The sequence below is a fragment of the Pseudophryne corroboree genome, chromosome 9 (genome assembly GCF_028390025.1).
Source record: "Pseudophryne corroboree isolate aPseCor3 chromosome 9, aPseCor3.hap2, whole genome shotgun sequence".
Classification (NCBI taxonomy): Eukaryota; Metazoa; Chordata; class Amphibia; order Anura; family Myobatrachidae; genus Pseudophryne; species Pseudophryne corroboree.
This window is the reverse complement of record NC_086452.1, coordinates 419,722,263-419,745,928: the sequence shown is the minus strand read 5'-3', so window position 1 is coordinate 419,745,928 and position 23,666 is coordinate 419,722,263. Positions and strand designations below refer to the sequence as shown.

The 23,666-nt window shown below is 45.9% G+C and overlaps 1 protein-coding gene across 1 annotated transcript in view; it reads right to left on the bottom strand.

Annotated features, from left to right (window-relative positions):
• The window catches only part of LOC134957102 (kelch-like protein 10), a 39,773-nt gene extending 18,881 nt beyond the window's left edge, over positions 1–20,892 (bottom strand). Inside the window, exon 1 of the mRNA XM_063938839.1 lies at positions 20,608–20,892. Within this exon, the coding sequence (XP_063794909.1) occupies positions 20,608–20,753 (146 nt within the window). The 5' untranslated portion in view covers positions 20,754–20,892. The remainder of the gene's footprint in view (positions 1–20,607) is intronic.
• Positions 20,893–23,666: the final 2,774 nt, after the last annotated feature.

Genomic DNA, 23,666 nt, shown 5'->3' with positions numbered 1-23,666 from the left:
ACACGAATGACATCGACATCGGAACAAAAGAAAAACCCGAATACGACAGCTTAGTAAATCCGTCGTAACAAATTCAAAAAGTTGCAGTTTTACACTTTCGATGTCATCCGTGATTATTCTCCCACCAAATCGGGAGAATTACGAATGTTAGTAAATATACCCCGATGTCAACACTTTACCCAGCAGTCATCATACGAGACACCCAGAGGGACATGGCCAAGTTGGTAAAGGCAATAGCAGAACCCCCTAACGGAGGGTCAGGTGAGGTCGTGTCAACAGGTAAGTACGGTATTGTATGTTACTCACAGACAAATGCATCTTACACCAAAGAGTTAACACAAAATAGCATAATGGAACAAAATCCTGTCAGGGTGAACACAATATATTAAAACAAATGTACACTACAGGAAAGTAGCAGTTTAGGTGTTAATAAATGGTTTAAAGGAAGTATTAAGAACGAGTATACAAGCCTCTCTACCTAACTGGAGAAATAACTCAGTAACTGCATTAAGGAACTCCGCTGTTGGGCATGAGCAAAACATCATCAAGCACAGGGAAACAAAGAAGCCCCAGATCCCTGTGGGTAAGTCAAAGGTGAAAAGGTGTTATAATTGCCAGAAGGAAGGTCATTTTGCAAGAGATTGTAGATCAAGAAGTAGACCAAATTCATATAAACCCCCTAGACATGAAAATGAGCAAAGTTATGACACACCAAATTGTAATCAGGGATCACATAGGAAGGAGTTTGGGCCGCACTTGTAACATGCAATCAGGAAAGGTAATCAAATCAAGGTGATCATTAGGACTGATAGTAAGCCTGAGGTTACAGTTAATGAAATGGGAGGTCAGTTCCTTGCAGGCACAAGGACGGCCAGGTAGACGTTGTAATTTATCTGTAAATGTTCTTTTCCCCATCTCTGAAGTTCATCGGCAGGACCCGAATATCACATAGCTATTTGGTCCTTGCAGAAGTCTACCAAACCCCAGTATGACTGGGGTTTTTTCCTGTTGTTGTTTATTGTTGGTTTATGTAATATATATATATATGAATTGTTCTCTCTCTCTTTGTTTTTTTTTTGTTGTTTTCTCTCTCTTCTCACTCATGTTTTCATGTTTTAAAGATGGTATGTCACACATTAGTTGGACAAATGGTAATGCAAGATTTATTCTCCTTACAGAAAGAGCACTGAGCTAGAAGAAATATTGTATCACCAGAATGTTTAGAAGACTGAGAGACAGCACCTTTGAGATGACAGCAGAACAAGAAGAACAACAAGACTAGAGAACTAATTATCGTAACAAGTTTCTCTCCCCCTCAAACTGTTTTCCTGTACCCCCATTACAAATTTCTCCTTTTCTCCTCCTGTAAGATGGACTCGCCTCAAGAGACTGTGATCCGTGTTTTCATGTTGACCCTGATGTTGACCAGAGCAGTCTGTTTCGGTGAGAGTACCAGTGAGGTCGAGAGAGGATCCAGAATGGGTTTCTGATGACTGAGACGGAGGTGTAAATTTCCAATAGCAACACAATCACCAAGCAAAGGCGAGTACCGGAAACGATCTAGCAGCCATGTTATTTGTAAACATTGTGAAGGATTGTTAGCTGAAAAGAGAACTGTATCTGTAGGCATTGTGATAACCTAGTTGAGGATGGGTGCATCAAGAAATGTCAGTCCAGTTTTAATATCCACATGGACCGGCATCCATTGAGTGACTATCACTCCTTAGTGGGTAAAGTGTTAAATCAGACAGATTGTTGGGTATGCTCTCAAGTACCTCAAGGCCATAGCAAATCAGGCTTAGTACCATTCCCTTTAACGGTAGGGGAGGTACTTGAGTTAAGTGGTGGGAGACCGGTGGACAAGAGGTTTAATATCTCCAGTCCTTCTAGTTTGAAGCTCCACCAATATCACGTGGATAGATCCCTAGTATGTTTTAACATTTCCAATCCCCGAAAGCCGGGAAATTGGGAAGTGTCATGGAGTAACCAAACCATGACCTTTTCATATAGAGCAGATAGAATGCCAACAGATACAGAGCTTATACGCCACATAGCCGGTAGTGGAAAATCTTTCCGATATAGGTATACCCTAAGAAGTAGGACCATGAGAGTTGGAGAAGTATCACCAGGATACAGTGCACAGATCGTACAAACTGATAGGTGTACTAAACAGATGGGAGAATTAGGGTTAGGAGAGTTCACATGGAAAATGTGTAACATGGTAATGACATATTCAGTCCCATATGTTCTCCCCGATGATGCATATTTCATATGCGGGAGAAAGGCGTATGAGCGGCTTGCCCCAAACTCAGAAGGATTGTGTTATATTGGAAAAGTACTGCCTGAGGTAATGACTGTATCGCATACTAAAATGAAAGATATTCACCGTGGTGCCCAAGCTCCTTATACTCACACTCATTACGAGCACGTAGTTAAAAGGCAACTGACAGAAAGGACAGAGCATCCGGCCTCTGACCTGATCCATGAATCCACCGGGATTCAGGTTCTACTCGCGTTAGACATCACTCGCACCGCCAGAGGAGTGTTGAACTATAAATATATATCTGCGCTTGCAAATTTATTAGACAATATCACTGAAATGTATGACGACACTTTTAGATATACCGGAAGAGAGCTCCAAGCTTATAAAACAGAACTGGTTCAGCATAGGATGGTTCTTAATTATCTCACGGCAGTGACAGGTGGATATTGTGTCACACTGGCAACGCAGTACGGCGTAAAATGCTGCACTTATATTACGAATAGTACCGAGGACCCGGTCGAGGTCATAGACCAAAAGATGGACGATATTCTCCAATTAAAGTGGGAATTCCGCAGGAGACACAATCTCACCCTTGCTGCTGTGGGTAATGAGCTGACCGGTTGGGTGTCATGGTTGAACCCGCGAAATTGGTTCTCTGGTTTAGGAGAATGGGCTCAAGGAGTTATAATGGATGTAGGGAAATTTCTTTTGTGTATCTTGGGTGTTGTCATATCGATTGGCTTGATATTTAGATGCGTTCAGGCTTTAACGAAGTGTAAACGAAGTACTAAGGTGATGAGTCTAAGGAGTGAGGACATTGAAATTCCAATGGATTTGATTTACAACCCAACGATAGAGACACTGTTGTGATGAAAATGTGATTCCACGGTCCGTTTCTTTCACCTGTTTCTCCTTTGTTTCTCTCCAAGGTGAAAAGACATCCACTTGGAAGAAGAATTTGACAACCTTGTACACAGACAACAGATGGACTAAAGAAGAATTTGACAACCTTGTACACAGACAACTGATGGACTATGCCATAGACCCCCCTTATCCCTAGTCACGTTATTTTACGCTAGCCCAACACTTTTTGTAAGTCTATGGACATTGACAAAGCTGTTGCTCGCACTTTGCAAAAGCCCAAGGAGACTACAGTCAACATGTACATCAAGACAAGACATCAGACAAGACTCCAATCAACGAATGTATATTAACCTCACATAGAATACCACTGCATTTACCATAATTGTTTCTTATCTTCATCTCTACAACCTTCAGGTAATAACACACATAGTCGATAGGGAATACAGGCACAGATATCAGCACTCACATACCTCCCCCATTCATGTATCATCAACTAAAATGTGCTCCCCCATTTTGTTGCAACCAAAAGCCGAAAAGAGCTCGGTAAAGTTTGACAGCCCATCCACAGACCCCTAATACGGGATAAGAAGGAATTCAAATATATACTTCGCAATACCTCGAAGCTTGATTTAAAACACGTACGGCACGATGATACATGACCCCCCAAACATGGATTCATACACACATGCTTCTGCTATCTCACTAGGTCATACCCTTTTCCCACCTTCTTCTCTCCTCCCTTACCCAATCATAGAAATGTATTTACATATGACATATATTTTTCTCTTTTTGAAATGTTTTAGGAAGTGGCAGTTATTGGTGACTGCCAAAGGGTGGACTGTCAAAGTCAAAAATATTACATAGAGAGAACATACAAACTGCACACATTTAAGTCGCTATACTTGCAAATATGCGCAGCGAGCACAGCAATATATGGTAACACACGCATTTACACGGACATGGCACAGAGATGGATTCGACACTTATTTCATACAGTACATAATTATAATAATATCAAGCACCAGACATCATGGAGATTTAAAATTACCTAATGAATTAATGTCATGAATGTGTATTATTTGAACAGAACCAGATACACCCGTCATGTTTACTATTGAAACAAGCAGATTGGTGTGTAGATTAATTTGATACTTGTTGTGAAGTTGTGGGACATTGCAGCGGATAGATATGATTATATGTATAAAAGCTAAAATCACTTTGTTAGAACAATGAATGATACAATGAACAGGGAACTCAAGCCAACCCTTTTGGCAGTTTTCAGGGCTGAACCTGATCAGCATATACATAAGAGAATAGTAACTGAATTGTGCAGGAGAGACCCCTCCCCAGGAACTAGTCAAACAGGAAAGTAGTTCCTGGCTAAAGAAGAGATCAGTACAGTTGCATGTGGCCTCAGAGGACAGATGTACTGTAGCTACACTCAGAACCAAGCTGGCATCCAGAAGCAATGGCTTGCTTATCACCAGGCTCCAAGCGAAAGGCTAAGTATTGAATTCACATGGCTAGATAAGGAAATATAGACAGATGGCTTTAAGGTCAATGGTGCTGGTTTAACTAGGATATTGTAACTTGTTTGGGAATCTGTGATGGTAGCTGGGACATTAGACAACCTGTAGCATAGCATTTGTGGTATTTGTTTGCCTATGGTGATTTAAAATAGATTGTGCTGGTTTGTTATAATATACCTTGTCAATCATGAATACCGCCATGCAGTTACTTGTGAATATGGGTTTTGTAGCAATGGCATGCTGGGATGTGTGGTTACATTGTGATCTGGTGATTCATATAACATGGACTGTAGGCAATAAACGAAGTTTGTTTGGAATGTGAAATTGAATAAGATGGTTCTAGGAAGTTGGATTGGAATGTGGAATATAATTAGTTGGATTGGAATGTGGAATATAATTAGTTGGATTGGAATGTGGAATATAATTAGTTGGATTGGAATGTGGAATATAATTAGTTGGATTGGAATGTGGAATATAATTAGTTGGTTTGTAGAAGATGGCTGCTGCTGGGTGTTTTCTCCTCCCCCTTTGAACCATGTGTTGCAGTCTTTGGAATCATGGGAGTTTTTCCCAAAATGGAGTCTAGCTTCAGTCCCATGCGGTATTGTAGGGACCATTGTGTTGTTGCTGGGTGTTGTGTATATAGGGACAGCCAGCCTGGGTAAGAACAAGTATTCTCTCCACAAAGATTCTCAGCATTGACTAACTGCGCAGCGATTGTTTCTCACATGTGTAAGTTTCTCTGCAACCATATTGTCTTTATTGTTATTGCAAGCCATTCTCTCTCTCTCTCTCTCTCCCTCTCCTTCCCCTTAAAAGTACTTGTGTTTTTATTGTATTTTATGTGTAGTAACTTGGTTAGGAGTTCTATGTTATGATGGTAGTGTATAACTTGTAATGTATATTCTTTTGCAATAGAACGTTCATTTAATGTGTTAGAACCTGAGACCAGTATCTGTGTGTGTTCATTATATTTCTAAGTATTCTCAGAGAGTCACATACGCTCATACAGCTTTTGAACTAACAAGGTTACACTGCATTACATCTACACATTATCACTGCACAAAGGTTTACAGTATAAGTACATTCCTTAAGGTATAGTTATTCTAGTTTAATTCTGTAAGTATCTGCAACGCCTGTGTTCACACCCTGTGCACAGCGTCTGCTACGCTAAGGGCGTACCCTTGCGATACCTTTTGCGCCAATTGCGTACTGTGTCTCCTAATCTTTTAGAGTATTTTAAATAGGATAAATATATAGGCTTTGTCAGCCCTTATTCACATTACACCACACAGTATGAGCCCACATTCACATTATGCCACACAGTATGAACCGAAATTCACATTACACCACACAGCATGAGTCGAAATTCACATTACCCCACACAGTACGTACTGAAATTCACATTACGACACAGACCATGAGCCGAAATTCACATTACCCCACAGAGTATGAGTCGAAATTCACATTACCCCACACAGCATGAGACGAAATTCACATTACTCCACACAGTATGAGACAAATTCACATTACCCCACACAGTATGAGACAAATTCACATTACCCCACACAGAATGAGACAAATTCACATTACCCCACACAGAATGAGACACATTCACATTACCCCACACAGTATGAGACAAATTCACAATACCCCACACAGAATGAGACACATTCACATTACCCCACACAGAATGAGACACATTCACATTACCCCACACAGAATGAGACACATTCACATTACCCCACACAGAATGAGACACATTCACATTACCCCACACAGAATGAGACACATTCACATTACCCCACACAGAATGAGACAAATTCACATTACCCCACACAGAATGAGACACATTCACATTACCCCACACAGAATGAGACACATTCACATTACCCCACACAGAATGAGACACATTCACATTACCCCACAGAGTATGAGCCGAAATTCACATTACCCAACAGAGTATGAGCCGAAATTCACATTACCCCACACAGTATGAGACGAAATTCACATTACTCCACACAGTATGAGACAAATTCACATTACCCCACACAGTATGAGACAAATTCACATTACCCCACACAGAATGAGACAAATTCACATTACCCCACACAGAATGAGACACATTCACATTACCCCACACAGTATGAGACAAATTCACATTACCCCACACAGAATGAGACACATTCACATTACCCCACACAGAATGAGACACATTCACATTACCCCACACAGAATGAGACACATTCACATTACCCCACACAGAATGAGACACATTCACATTACCCCACACAGAATGAGACACATTCACATTACCCCACACAGTATGAGCCAGAAGGAGGTTTAACTTCAGTGCACCAACAAGTGCAGGAGACGGTCACTAAAGTAACATCAGTCCGTACTGACCAAGCGACAGGTGCAGCGTGCAGAGGCAGGGTACAGGAATCGGCAGCAGGCTCAGCGTCTGAGAGAGTGCGGGCGGGAGGAGGGAGAGAGGGTGTAGGCAGGCGAGAGAGCGGGAGTGCACGCGTCACATCGGAGCTGGAAGGAGGTTCCTATTTCAGTGCACCCAGTGCGGCCACTGGCGATCACTGCTACAGGCATGGCGTGGGGGGTGCTAAACATTAGGGGGTGCATGTGTGCACCAGGCACTCCCCGTGCGCACGCCTATGATGATGATCCCCCATTCAGTGTTGGCTTCTATCACCCTGCCGGCAGGACACTGGAGAGGAACTTATAAGATGCTCCATCTGCGGTAAGTGGGGGGCGAGGGTGAGTCAGCAGGGGAGGGTTGATGTTCATGGGCGGGGGTATGGGGTTGCTCTCATACCTGGACTCAGCATCTGAGGGGGGGTGCTATTGTACACTGATGCGACCTCCACCAGCGGGGGTCGGGTGGGGAAGCACTATTGCAAGTAGCTGTTTTTTTGATGGGGGGGGAGCAATAAAGTCCGGGAGCGCGGTGTTGTCGGGTGTAGTATGTGTTGCCGGCGGTTGGGCTCCCGGCGACCAGCATACCGGTGCCGGAATCCCAACCGCCGGCATACCGACAGCTGGGCGAGCGCAAATGAGCCCTTTGCGGGCTCGCTGCGCTCGCCATGCTGCGGGCATGGTGGCGCGCTATGCGGGCACGGTGGCGCGCTATGCGTGCCATGCTATCTATTCTCCCTCCAGGGGGGTCGTGGACCCCCAAGAGGGAGAAAAGTTGTCGGTATGCCGGCGCCGGTGTGGTGGTTGTCGGGAGACCGGCCGCCGGCATCCTGAAGACCACCCGGAGGTGTCTGTTGTGCAGTCAAGGGAGGGACCAGCCACAGCATGGACCGACTCCAGCTCTTCTCCTAAGCCCAGCACATGCTGCTGACTGCTGGGCTTAAGTGTGGCCATGGTGGCGCTTAAAATACCATGCCTTACCACGCCATCTGTGAATAGGCAGTGGCTCCTGAAAAGTACCTGGGCCCAGCCAGGCTCTCTACTGCCCTGCATGTGTGTGTGTGTGTGTAATATTTATTTATTTATTTTATTAACAGTTTCTTGTATAGGGCAGCATATTCCGTTGCGCTTTACAATTAGAACAACAGTAATAGAACAAAACTGGGTAAAAACAGACAGACAGAGGTAGGAAGGCCCTGCTCGCAAGCTTACAATCTATAGATATCTATAAATATCTACATACCCTCCAACTGTACCTTTTTGGCAGGTACAGTACCTTTTTTTTAATGGTCTGTACCTGCCAAAAAGGGCTTTGTACAGATTTTTGACTCTCCAAATTTACATTTAAAGTATAGCAAAGGGGGCATGACCACACCCCTTTTACCCATGACCACGCCCTTTTCCGACTTTGTACCGATTTTTATGTGTTAAATGTTGGAGGGTATGTATCTATATATGTGTGTGTGTGTGTGCGTGCGTGCGTGCGTGCGTGCGTACGTACGTACGTACGTACGTACGTACGTACGTACGTACGTACGTACGTACGTGTGTCTGTCTGTCTGTCTGTCTATCTCTATCTCTGGCTGGCACTCTGTCCAAAATACTGCACAATTGCCCGGGAGACCTTAGTGGGATGACAGGTGGCAGAAGCAGAAATACTGTGGCACTCTTGGGACTTACTAATGTAACAATATAGGCCCTCATTCCGAGTTGTTCGCTCGCTGCTATTTTTAGCAGAATTGCTAATAGGCTAAAATCCGGCAGTTCTGCGCATGCGTATGCACAGCAGGGCGCACGCGCTAAGTATTTTTACACAAAACTATGCTATTTTACTCACGCGCGTACGAAGCTTTTCAGTCGCTCTGCTGATCGTAGTGTGATTGACAGGAAGTGGGTGTTTCTGGGTGGAAACTGGCCGTTTTCAGGGAGTGTGCTAAAAAACGCAGGCGTGCCAGGTAAAAATGCAGGAGTGGCTAGAGAAACGGAGGAGTGGTTGGCCAGACGCTGAGCGTGTTTGTGACGTCAAACCAGGAACTAAACGGACTGAGATGATCGCAATCTAGGAGTAGGTCTGGAGCTACTCAGAAACTGCAAGGAAATACTTAATAGAATTGCTAACCTTTCGTTAGCAATTCTGCTAAGCTAAGATACACTCCCAGAGGGCGGCGGCTTTGCGTTTGCATTTCTGCTAAAAGTAGCAAGCGAGCGAACAACTCGGAATGAGGGCCATAAGGGGTCATTCCGAGTTGTTCGCTCGTTGCCGATTTTCGCAACGGAGCGATTAAGGCAAAAATGCGAATGCGCATGGTTCGCAGTGCGCATGCGGTTAGTATTTTAACACAAAACTTAGTAGATTTACTCACGCCCGAACGAAGATTTTTCATAGTTGAAGTGATCGTAGTGTGATTGACAGGAAGTGGGTGTTTTTGGGCGGAAACTGACCGTTTTCTGGGAGTGTGCGGAAAAACGCAGGCGTGCCAGGGAAGAACGCGGGAGTGTCTGGAGAAACGGGGGAGTGGCTGGCTGGGCGTGTGTGTGACGTCAAACCAGGAACGAAACTGACTGAACTGATCGCTATTTGTGAGTAAGTCTCGAGCTACTCAGAAACTGCTAAGAAATTTCTTTTCGCAATTCTGCTAATCTTTCGTTCGCAGTTCTGCTAAGCTAAGATACACTCCCAGAGGGCGGCGGCTTAGCGTGTGCAATGCTGCTAAAAGCAAAATTATAATGGAGGATCACTTTCACATAATGATGGTGTTCCAGTGAATGCGCTCTGCAACTATTGCAGCTTTTATGTGACTGACCCACCATCCTAATAGTGAGCACTTTTGTCCCAACTGCTGGGAGGTAAGTCATGCTCCTGTGAGTGGGTACTTCTTGTGTGCTAGACATGCCCCCAAAGTGGTGCTGCCATGAAACTAACATGTTGTGGCCACGCCACCTGCAGGGGGGGCCCTGGGAAGTTACTGTACCATGGCCCAGGATTTCTCTTGGCAGCCCTGCATTCGCCCACCCTCACTACTCCCCACACCCACCCTCACTGCTATATAAACTTACCCTCACTCACTGGTCCCTACACCCTTCCATAATGAGAACTCTACCTCCAATAATGTGCATCAGGGGCTCTACCTGGCATAATGTGGGCTCTACCTGGCATAATGTGGCTTTACCTGGCATAATGTATATCAGGGGCTTTACCTGGCATATTGTGTATCAGGGGCTCTACCTGGCGTAATGTGTATCAGGGGCTCTACCTGGCATATTGTGTATCAGGAGCACTACTTGGCATAGTGTGGGCTCTACCTGGCATAATGTGTATCAGGTCTTCTACTGTGGTGTAATGTGTGTAAGGGGTATTACTGTGTGGTGTTATCTGAATAACGGACAGTACTGTGCAGTGTAATGTGAAGTGGTACTATTATGTGGCCACGCCCCTTCCCCATAAAGACACGCCCCTATATTTTGGGTGCACACTTTTATCGCACACTGTCCCTATTTTGAATAAGGTGGGAGAGGGGGCACCAATTCTTTTTCTGCCACAAGGGCACCAAAATGTCTCGACACACCTGCATTTTTACCGCCACTCCCCGTTGCCTCCCCCAACAGTCCCTGCCTGACAATCACTATACAAACACACTGTGAGCAGCATGGCTAAGGTACAGTACCTTGGTGCGTTCTCAGTGTGACTGTGACGCATGGCCATGTTTACAGAAAATCGCTCAACTCTGTAACGATCAGCACTGCGTATATCTCTGAATGAGGCCCACAGTGAGCCATAGTGCAGTAACTGCCCAGTTATCCCGCTAACCCATACAGGGTCAGTCATACAGAAATACCCTGTAGCTGAGCGGCATTCTGCACCCTTAATAAATCCCCTGTAATGTTTGTCTTTCATGCTGTATTCTTTATATTTCTCATATAGAAATGTTTATGTTACTGCAAGGGAAGAGAAGGCCACTATTTCAGATGTGTAAATAGCCAGCAGGATGACCAGGCTATGCCCCTACCCGCAGGTTAAACCCATCTGTAAAGAATTCCTATGGTATTGAGGGAATAGCCAGTAGAGTAGGTGGTTACAGAGGGATGGGGGAAGCGCACTGGGCAGACAATGGGGGTTATTCAGAGATGAACGCAGATGGCTGCATATGCTGTGTTCATCTCTTCACTTGCTGGGGGCCGCCAAGAACAGGGCAAGGCCGCCTTCCGAAGCGTTCGCAATCTAATTTCGAACGCATAGGATCTAAGGTTGACCCCTGGCAGCACAGCCTGGCTGCGCTGTCAGCGGCTCTTGATGCATGTGATGTCACGCAGTCGCCCCAAAAATCAGCCCGGACCACCCCCATTCGCACATCTAGTGATGTGCACCGGAAATTTTTCGGGTTTTGTGTTTTGGTTTTGGATTCGGTTCCGCGGCCGTGTTTTGGATTCGGACGCGTCTTGGCAAAACCTCCCTGAAAATTTTTTGTCGGATTCGGGTGTGTTTTTGATTCGGGTGTTTTTTTACAAAAAAACCCTTAAAAACAGCTTAAATCATAGAATTTGGGGGTCATTTTGATCCCATAGTATTATTAACCTCAATAACCATAATTTACACTCATTTTCAGTCTATTCTGAACACTGAACACCTCACAATATTATTTTTAGTCCTAAAATTTGCACCGAGGTCGCTGGATGACTAAGCTAAGCGACCCAAGTGGCCGACACAAACACCTGGCCCATCTAGGAGTGGCACTGCAGTGTCAGACAGGATGGCACTTCAAAAAAATAGTCCCCAAACAGCACATGATGCAAAGAAAAAAAGAGGCGCAATGAGGTAGCTGTGTGACTAAGCTAAGCGACCCAAGTGGCCAACACAAACACCTGGCCCATCTAGGAGTGGCACTGCAGTGTCAGACAGGATGGCTGATTTAAAAAATAGTCCCAAAACAGCACATGATGCAAAGAAAAAAAGAGGCGCAATGAGGTAGCTGTGTGACTAAGCTAAGCGACCCAAGTGGCCGACACAAACACCTGGCCCATCTGGGAGTGGCACTGCAGTGTCAGACAGGATGGCAGAGTTAAAAAATAGTCCCCAAACAGCACATGATGCAAAGAAAAAAAGAGGTGCACCAAGGTCACTGGATGGCTAAGCTAAGCGACCCAAGTGGCCGACACAATCACCTTGCCCATCTAGGAGTGGCACTGCAGTGTCAGACAGGATGGCAGATTTAAAAAATAGTCCTCAAACAGCACATGATGCAAAGAAAAAAAGAGGCGAAATGAGGTAGCTGTGTGACTAAGCTAAGCGACCCAAGTGGCCGACACAAACACCTGGCCCATCTAGGAGTGGCACTGCAGTGTCAGACAGGATGGCAGATTTAAAAAATAGTCCCCAAACAGTACATGATGCAAAGAAAAAAAGAGGTGCAAGATGGAAGCTGTGTGACTAAGCTAAGCGACCCAAGTGGCCGACACAAACACCTGGCCCATCTAGGAGTGGCACTGCAGTGTCAGACAGGATGGCAGATTTAAAAAATAGTCCCCAAACAGCACATGATGCAGAGAAAAAAAGAGGTGCACCAAGGTCGCTGGATGGCTAAGCTAAGCGACCCAAGTGGCCGACACAAACACCTGGCCCATCTAGGAGTGGCACTGCAGTGTCAGACAGGATGGTAGATTAAAAAAATAGTCCCCAAACAGCACATGATGCAAAGAAAAAAAGAGGTGCAAGATGGAAGCTGTGTGACTAAGCTAAGCGACACAAGTGGCCGACACAAACACCTGGCCCATCTAGGAGTGGCACTGCAGTGTCAGACAGGATGGCACTTGAAAAAAATACTCCCCAAACAGCACATGACGCAAAGAAAAAAAGAGGCGCACCAAGGTCGCTGTGTGATTAAGCTAAGCGACACAAGTGGCCGACACAAACACCTGGCCCATCTAGGAGTGGCACTGCAGTGTCAGACAGAATGGCACTTCAAAAAAATAGTCCCTAAACAGCACATGATGCAAAGAAAAAAAGAGTCGCAATGAGGTAGCTGTGTGACTAAGCTAAGCGACCCAAGTGGCCGACACAAACACCTGCCCCATCTAGGAGTGGCACTGCAATGTCAGACAGGATGGCACTTCCAAAAATAGTCCCAAAACAGCACATGATGCAAAGAAAAATAAAAGAAAAAAGAGGTGCAGGTATCGCAACCTACACAATTGGACTCTCCTTGGGGATTTGTGATTTAGAAGAACGCACAGTTCTTTGCTGTGCTTTTGCCATCTTAACTCTTTTAAGTTTTCTAGCAGGAGGATGAGTGCTTCCATCCTCATGTGAAGCTGAACCACTAGCCTTGAACATAGGCCAGGCCCTCAGCCGTTCCTTGCCACTCCGTGTCGTAAATGGCACATTGGCAAGTTTACGCTTCTCCTCAGACGATTTTGATTTAGATTTTTGGGTCATTTTACTGAGCTTTATTTTTTTGGATTTTACATGCTCTCTACTATGACATTGGGCATCGGCCTTGGCAGACGACGTTGATGGCATTTCATCGTCTCGGCCATGACTAGTGGCAGCAGCTTCAGCACGAGGTGGAAGTGGATCTTGATCTTTCCCTATTTTACCCTCCACATTTTTGTTCTCCATTTTTTAATGTGTGGAATTATATGCCAGTAGTATATCAATAGCAATGGCCTACTACTATATATACTGCGCACAACTGAAATGCACCACAGGTATGGATGGATAGTATACTTGACGACACAGAGGTAGGTAGAGCAGTGACCTACTGTACCGTACTGCTATATATTATATACTGGTGGTCAGCAAACTGTGCAAAACTGAAATGCACCACAGGTATGGGTGGATAGTATACTTGACGACACAGAGGTAGGTAGAGCAGTGCGCTACTGTACCGTACTGCTATATATTATATACTGGTGGTCAGCAAACTGTGCAAAACTGAAATGCACCACAGGTATGGATGGATAGTATACTTGACGACACAGAGGTAGGTACAGCAGTGGCCTACTGTTCCGTACTGCTATATAGTATATACTGGTGGTGAGCAAACTGTGCAAAACTGAAATGCACTACAGGTATGGATGGATAGTATACTTGACGACACAGAGGTAGGTAGAGCAGTGGCCTACTGTACCGTACTGCTATATATTATATACTGGTGGTCAGCAAACTGGGCAAAACTGAAATGCACCACAGGTATGGATGGATACTATACTTGACGACACAGAGGTAGGTAGAGCAGTGGCCTACTGTACCGTACTGCTATATAGTATAACTATATACTGGTGGTCAGCAAACTGTGCAAAACTGAAATGCACCACAGGTATGGATGGATAGTATACTTGACAACACAGAGGTAGGTAGAGCAGTGGCCTACTGTACCGTACTGCTATATATTATATACTGGTGGTCAGCAAACAGTGCAAAACTGAAACGCACCACAGGTATGGAGCGTTTTTCAGGCAGAGAACGTATAATACTGGTGGTCACTGGTCAGCAATACTCTGCACTGTCCTCCTACTATATAATACTGCTGGTCCCCAGTCCCCACAATAAAGCAATTAGCACACTGAGCACAGATATTTGCAGCACACTGAGCACAGTCAGATATGGAGCGTTTTTCAGGCAGAGAACGTAGATATTTGCACTTGCAGCACACTGAGCACAGATATTTGCAGCACACTGAGCACAGATATTTGCAGCACACTGAGCACAGATATTTGCAGCACACTGAGCACAGATATTTGCAGCACAATTTGCAGCCCACTGAACATAGAAACTGAGAGGACGCCAGCCACGTCCTCTCACGATCATCTCCAATGCACGAGTGAAAAATGGCAGCGACGCGCGGCTCCTTATATAGAATACGAATCTCGCGAGAATCCGACCGCGAGATGATGACGTTCGGGCGCGCTCGGGTTAACCGAGCAAGGCGGGAGGATCGAGTCTGCCTCGGACCTGTGTAAAATGGGTGAAGTTCGGGGGGGTTCGGATCCCGAGGATCCGAACCCGCTCATCACTAATTTACTCTGACATGCGGGGGGACGCCCAGCACAGAGCTAGTACACCCCGCATGTCAGGCCCTACCCCTCCGCACAGGTACAAAAACATCGCACAGCGTCGATGCTTTTGTACATGGTGAGTAGCTCCCTGCCAGCGCAGCTCCTGCGCGCTGGCAGGCCGCTACTCACCACGTCCCGGGTCGCAGTGGCTGCGTGTGACGTCACACAGCCAACGCGGTCCGCCCTTAGAACAGTCCAGGCACGCCTGCGTTGTCAGGACCGCGCCCCACCAACAGCGTTCTAGCGCCATTGGCACAACCCACCCCGCCCCGTGACCGCCTCTTCCTGTCAGTCAGGCAGAGGCGATCGCTGCCCAGAGATGCTTTCTCCCTGACTCCCTGAATAGACCAGCAATCTCCCTGATTGCACCTTATCCCCAGTATACGTATAGCTGTTACATTCTTGGGGAAAAAAAGAAATCAGAGATACATACATTCAAATAAGCTCATCAGCACCATTTCCCTGCATTGGTTACAAGACACAGTGATCCCTATGGCTACATACATTTTAAATAAGGTTTCTTGTGGCCACTTACAGTATATGGAACATCTTGTAAAACACATTACACTAACAAATCCTGCAAAATATCAGTGTCTTTTCTTCAACAATTAGATCTTACTAACTTTGGAGATCATTTACATTTGGATGTACAGTGCATCCGGAAAGTATTCACAGCGCTTCACTTTTTCCACATTTTGTTATGTTACAGCCTTTTTCCAAAATGGAATAAATTATTTTTTCCCCTCAAAATTCTACACACAATGGGGAAGTTGATCGCTAGCTGCCGTTGTTCGCATTGCAGCGATCAGGCTAACAATCGGAATTTCTGTGCACACGTATGCTCCGCAATGCGCACGCGCGACGTACGGGTACAAAGGCATTTGTTGTTTTGCACAGGTTCTAGCGAAGTTTTCAGTCGCTCTGACGGCTGCAAGAAGATTGACTGGAAGGGGGCGTTTCTGGGTGTCAACTGACCGTTTTCAGGGAGTGTTTGCAAAAACGCAGGCGTGTCTGAAAAATGCAGGCGTGGCTGGGCGTTCGCTGGGCGGGTGTATGATGTCAAATCCGGACATGAATAGGCTGAAGTGATCGCAAGCGCTGAGTAGGTTCAGAGCTACTCAGAAACTGCACAAACTGTTTTTGCAGAGCTCGGCTGCACAGGCGTTCGCACTTCTGCTAAGCTAAAATACACTCCCCAGTGGGCGGCGGCATAGCGTTTGCACGGCTGCTAAAACTAGCTAGCGAGCGATCAACTCGGAATGACCCCCAATACCCCATAATGACAATGTTAAAAAAGTTTTTTTAAGATTTCTGCAAATTTATTAAAAATAAAAAATTAAGAAATGCTGCACTGTTACATTATGTGCAGCACTCAGCTCCTATCACGGGCCCTCATTCCGAGTTGTTCGCTCGCAAGCTGCTTTTAGCAGCTTTGCACACGCTAAGCCGCCGCCTACTGGGAGTGAATCTTAGCATAGTAAAATTGCGAACGAAAGATTAGCAGAATTGCGAATAGACACTTCTTAGCAGTTTCTAAGTAGCTCCAGACTTACTCGGCAACTGCGATCAGTTCAGTCAGTTTCGTTCCTGGTTTGACGTCACAAACACTCCCAGCGTTCGCCCAGACACTCCCCCGTTTCTTCAGACACTCCCGCGTTTTTCCCAGAAACGGCAGCGTTTTTTCACACACACCCATAAAACGGCCAGTTTCCGCCCAGAAACACCCACTTCCTGTCAATCACATTACGATCACCAGAACGAAGAAAAAACCTTGTAATGCCGTGAGTAAAATTCCTAACTGCATAGCAAATTTACTTGGCGCAGTCGCAGTGCGAACATTGCGCATGCGCAATTAGCGGAAAATCGCTGCGATGCGAAGAAAATTACCGAGCGAACAACTCGGAATGACCACCACTGTGTAGGAGCCAGAACTGCATGGACAGCAATCCCTGGGAGTCAGCCCTCACCTGCCAGACCCCTCAGGTGACATAAAAAAGGGGTGGTGGGACGCGAAGCCCCATCCCTTCCTGTGAAGCCCCACCCTTTTTTGGTCCGTCAATAGTTGAAAAATGGATGCCGCCTGCGAAGCTCCGCCCCTCCAATGAAGCCCCACCAATTTCCATGAAGCCACGCCCCTTTTTTGCTGCCGCACTGGATATACAGGAAGCAAGTGATGTGCCTCTGATGAACGGTTTGGTGTTCTCCAAACATGACGCCTGGCACACAAAAGAGTTCAATCTCTGTCTCATCAGACCAGAGAATTTTGTTTCTCATGGTCTGAGAGTCCTTCAGGTGCATTTTGGCTAACGCCAGGTGGGCTGCCATGTGCTTTTTACTAAGGGGTGGCGTCCGTCTGGCTACTCTATCATACAGGCCTGATTGGTGGATTGCTGCAGAGAAGGTTGTCCTTCTGGAAGGTTCTCCTCTCTCCAGGAATGCTGTAGCTCTGACAGAGTGACCATCGGGTTCTTGGTCACCTTCCTGACTAGGGTCCTTCTCCCCTGATTGCTCAGTTTAGATGGCCGGCCAGCTTTAGGAAGAGTCCTGGTGGCTCCGAACTTCTTCCATTTACGGATGATGGAGGCCACTGTGCTCATTGTGCCTCGAGACAATCCTGTCTCAGAGGTCTATAGATAATTCCTTTGACTTCATGCTTGGTTTGTGCTCAGACATGCACTGTCAAGTGTGGGACCTTATATAGACAGGTGTGTGCCTTTCCAAATCATGTCCAATCATCTGAATTTACCACAGGTGGACTCCAATCAAGCTGTAGGAACATCTCAAGGATGATCAGTGGAAACAGGATGCACCAGAGCTCAATTTTGAGCTTCATGGCAAAGGCTGTGAATACTTATGTACATGTGATTTCTTAGTTTTTTATTTTTAATAAATTTGCAAAAATCACAAAATAACTTTTTCACGTTGTCATTATGGGGTAGTGTGTATAGGATTTTGAGGGAAAAAATGAATTTATTCCATTTTGGAATAAGGCTGTAACATAACAAAATGTGGAAAAAGTGACACGCCTCTCAGATGTAGCAGCACACGTACGCGCTAATAGGCATTACTTTCAAAATCTTCCTGAAATGCTTTTTCAAAAGTAGGCAAGTATGGCTCTGCTTCATCAAGCTATAGGGTAGAATAACAGTAGCACAGGCATCTGAATTTGCCTTCTACACCAATGTCCAGGCTGTTTCTAGCCAATTTGACTCCCAGTGCGAGATTTTTAAAATGTGCCTCCCCCATTGACATAAAAAAATGTGCCCCCCCCCCCCCCCCCCATAGATATAAAAAGAAAAAGCATGTGCGCACGCGCTCCCGGCAAGGGGGCGTGGCCTCATTAAAATGGGCGTGTTCTCATCTGATCTCATCATCACGGCCACCACAGGAAAAAAATAAAAAGTCCCCATTTTACACATTACGCAGGCACGTGTCCCCATTTTACACATTACGGCAGGCAAGAGTCCCCAATTTACACATTACAGCAGGCAAGAGTCCCCATTTTACACAGTACGGCAGGCAAGAGTCCCCATTTTACACAGTATGGCAGGCAAGAGTCCCCATTTTACACAGTACGGCAGACAAGAGTCCCCATTTTACATAGTACGGCAGGCAAGAGTCCCCATTTTACACAGTACGGCAGGCAATAGTCCCCATTTTACACAGTACGGCAGGCAAGAGACCCCATTTTACACAGTACGGCAGGCAAGAGTCCCCATTTTACACAGTACGGCAGGCAAGAGTCCCCATTTTACACAGTACGGCAGGCAAGAGTCCCCATTTTATACAGTACGGCAGACAAGTGTCCCCATTTTACACAGTACGCATGCAAGAGTCCCCATTTTACACAGTACGGCAGGCAAGAGTCCCCATTTTACACAGTGCGGCAGGCAAGAGTCCCCATTTTACACAGTACGGCAGGCAAGAGTCCCCATTTTACACAGTACGGCAGGCAAGAGTCCCCATTTTATACAGTACGGCCGGCAAGTGTCCCCATTTTAAACATTATGCATGCAAGAGTCCCCATTTTCCACATTACGGCCGGCAAAAGTCCCCCTTTTATACAGTATGGCAGGCAAGAGTCCCCACTTTATACAGTACAGCAAGCAAGTGTCCCTATTTTACACATTACAGCAGGCAAGTGTAAAGTGGGGGGGGGAAAGCAAGGGAAGGGGGGGAGAAAGAGAGACTACTTACATTTGAAGAGGTTCTTCCCGCTCTTCGGCCCGCCTCTCCTTCCTCGCGCCGGCCGCCTCCTGCTTCTAGCTTGGCTCCCCCTCCTCTTGTCATCAGTACTCATGCTCGGGGGACGGAGTTTCACGGAATGATGCGATTGCGTCGTGACGTCACAACGCAACCGCGTCATTCTGCGAAACTCCGCCCCCTGAGCAGGAGTACTTGGGAAGAGGGAGGAGGGGTAAACAAGGACCCGCAAAGTGCCGCGGCGGGCGCCCCGTGCGGTTGCACGGCTCGCCCGCCGCCAGAAACGGCACTGCCAATGTCTTTACATTTGCTCCATGCTTCATTCATCTACATGATCCCAATAGTTGCAAATTGCTCCTTTGTGTTTTACGCAAAATCTAATGGTGGAAACTTTAGAAAAGAAGTAGATGCAGGAATATTGTCCCATACAGGGGCGTGCTGGGAGCACAAAGTGGGTAATTCCAAGCTGATCGCAGCAGGAATTTTGTTAGAAGTTGGGCAAAACCATGTGCACTGCAGGGGAGGCAGATATACCATGTGCAGAAAGAGTTAGATTTGGGTGGGTTATTTTATTTCTGTGCTGGGTAAATACTGGCTGCTTTATTTTTACACTGCAAATTAGATTGCAGATTGAACACACCACACCCAAATCTAACTCTCTCTGCACATGTTAAATCTGCCCCCGCCCCCCCTCCTGCAGTGCACAGGGTTTTGCCCAACTGCTAACAAAGTTCCTGCTGCGATCAACTTGGAATTACCCCCAATATTCCCACACCAGTGTGACAGAGGCCAGAATCACTGCTCTGTGCTGCTGGGGGACACTGCTCCTTCCTCTATCTAACTCAGGGCATAATTCAGACATGATTGCAGCAGCAAATTTGTTAGCTAATGGGCAAAACCATGTGCACTGTGGGGGGCAAATGTAACATGTGCAGAGAGAGTTAGATTTGGATGGGTTATATTGTTTCTGTGCAGGGTAAATACTGGCTGCTTTATTTTTACACTGCAATGTAGATTTCAGTTTGAACACACCCCGCCAAAATCTAACTCTCTCTACACGTTATATCTGCCCCCCCCCCCCCCCCCCCCCGCAGTGCACATGGTTTTGCCTATTAGCTAATAAATTTGCTGCTGCGATCAGGTATGAATTAGGCCCTCATTGTCTTACCGCATTCCCATCACTAATACAAACCCACAGATCAGGACAGCTCACGGCCCCCCACAAGATTCTACTACTTACTATAACAAGTGACTATATATACTGACCTAAAATAAGGACTACAGCTGCACAATATGTTCTTATGAGCCTTGAACTCATGTCCGTTGACTTTGATCACAACATCGCACAATTTTCCCTCCAGTCTCAACTCGTTAAATATAGAGCAGGCCATGGGGCTCATTTTGCGCTTCATGATGCTGGTTTGGGGGATTGAGGTATCTTCTTACTTGTGCATTACATTATCTGATGATAGCCTGTGCTATACCAGCATCTGCTCTTTCCCACCAACTGACACAGAACATTGTAGGTGCTGAGGTTCTACACTGACATCATAATGCTGATCACCATAGGAACTCATCGCATACATTCATTAAGACCATACACACAGATGGACTGTATGGGGGGTATACAATTGTTTGAAAAATCAGTTGGGTGTCTGTTTTTTCCTATCAAATAGACAGGAAAAAACAGACACCCAACCGACTTTTCAATCATTTGAATTCCCCCTTATGTCTTACTGCAGATAAGGCGGAAACAGTATAGAGACCCAAGTTTATTCATTTATTATTATTTTAACAGAATCAGGAGAAAAAGTGGATGAGGAATTTAATGATCGGGCAATTGTCTCATTTGCATATTATTTAATGTGTATCCTACTAGGTTAGCCGTACAAATACTAGGCAATTTGCACAGTGGTGGGATCCCCATATGAATCTATTGAACCATGGGGCTAAAGCTGAGTAGATGGCTGCATTTTACACATTAGATCATATCCATGGGATCTACGTTAGTAACCAATCACGGCGTCTTTCTCAAAGTCTGACCAATCCATGCAAAGCTGCTCTGAATTGGTTAGTTAGCCTCAGACCTCCCAACTTGTCATTTGCTTGGGTATCTGCAAGGATCGCTCTGGATCATCTACAGGTTTTATTTCCCTCCACCATGCATTCAGGTGAATAATATAGTGGTACAGTAAACTAGGGGCTCAGTGAGTGCATATGAAATAAAATCATTTTTTCATGGTACTGTTTTGTTTAACAAAATAAGTTTTTGTAATGTGGTGACAGGTCTCAGACGGCTACAGATGCAAGAGCATGCTGGCATTTGAGAACTGCAAACTCCAGCATTCCTTGGCATTCATGGGTAAGTGGACACTTAAAGTACCACAGGCACCAACCTACCAAAGCAGTTTATGGCAGCCAGTGCATGCTGAGAAAGTAGTACTGAACTATCGCATACCTACTATTTATTACCCCAACACCCACCTGCAGGAGGAACCCAATTACCCTAGTAAATTCAGTTGGGGCTATGTCATATTATAGAAGGGAGACATTATACTGTGGTTTCCCATGTTGTGGTGTGACCGGCTTGGGGCTGTAACCCTAGCGGTCAGGATCCCGGAAATCAGCATCCTGGCCACGGGATCCCGGACGCTAGAATGCCGGCGGGAGCAAGCGCAATGGAGCCCCTTGCAGGCTCGTTGGCTCACTGAACTCACCACAGGTTCTATTCTCACTCTACGGGTGTCGTGGACACCCACGAGTGGGAATAGCCCCTGTTTGCTGGCATTCCAGCTGCCAACATTGTAATCATTCAGGATCCTGACATCGGTATCCTGACCGCCGGGATCCCGACCGCCGGTAATGCAACTACTTCCCATGTGACCAGCAAAGCTTATTATAGCTTGGTGCTAGCTTGGGTGGACAACATGCAATATGAAACCCAGCAAATGCCACAACCAGTCCAGGCTATAATCTCTGTTACTTGAACCACTTTTTTGGGGGGAGGGGCCATACCGTTTTTTTTTTCAACTTTAAACAAATAAAAAATAAAGACCATTCATCGTCGTCATCATCATCTACATCATCATCATCATCCAATTGCTGTTGATGAGGCATGATGCCTTGGGTGTGCTGCCGCATCATAATATACATACAGCCTAAGATATGCACAGCTCAAAACAATATTCTTTTCTTTGCTTCCTGTGTAACCGGAATACACTGGAGAACCTGCTCCAAGAAACCTGCTTCTACATCATCACAGCCGCTGATCCCGCATACGGCCATCGTCAACTGAAACTAGCTGCCGCTAGCATACAGCTGCGTCTGATTAATTGGAGGACAGCTGCCGCTAAGTTCCAGCCGCATCTACCCGAGGACGCTCGGGTGAGACCTCCCTCCTATCTCCTCTCACCTTCAAACAGGTCCCATATCACAGGGATAGAGGTGGTCATTCCGAGTTGATCGCACGTAGTAACTTTTTGCTGCTAATGCGATCAACTAGACGCCGCCTATGGGGGAGTGTATTTTAGCATAGCAGGGCTGCGATCGCTTGTGCAGCCCTGCTATGCTAAAAAAGTTTCCTGCAAAACAAGACCAGGGTCAGACCCACTTACCCTGTGCGACGGATCCAGCAACAAAGGTCCCGGGATTGACGTCAGACATCCGCCCTCCAAACGCCTGGACATGCCTGCGTTCGTATCTCCACGCCGCTGCGATTACTTTCAGTGCTGGTGGCATCGCTGCCCGGCAACGACCGTCGCAAGGCAACGACACGCGTGCACATTGCGGGCGCCGCTCAGCTGCAGTCCTGACCCGTTAGCACCGCAGCGAAGAACCGCTGCATGCGAACGGGTCGGAATGACCTTGGCAACAACCTTCTAACATACGGCACACAACAGTATTCTATAAGGGATCGCCTGTGAGCTATTTAACCAATAATTAAAAGCTTCGACACGCATGTATATATAAATAAATACTAACTCTATATCTCTTTTTCAACTGGACCCCAGGCTCTAACCGATTTTATAATTTGGCTCAAATCTATATGTTTTTATTATATATTTTTGGACTGCACCGTCTACAACTTTATCTCTCCCATTGAGGAATTGAGACATTTGCATAAATTGAAGCTCAACATAAGTAAGACAAACAGTTATTACATTCTTGATTGCTACAACTACTTTTGATTGTTACAATATTTGTATCTCTTGGTGCTGTCTGTTTTTTTATATTTTAAAGTGTTAAGTGTGTAATCATAATAAATTTAGAAATGTGCACCGGAAATTTTTCGGGTTTTGTGTTTTGGTTTTGGATTCGGTTCCGCG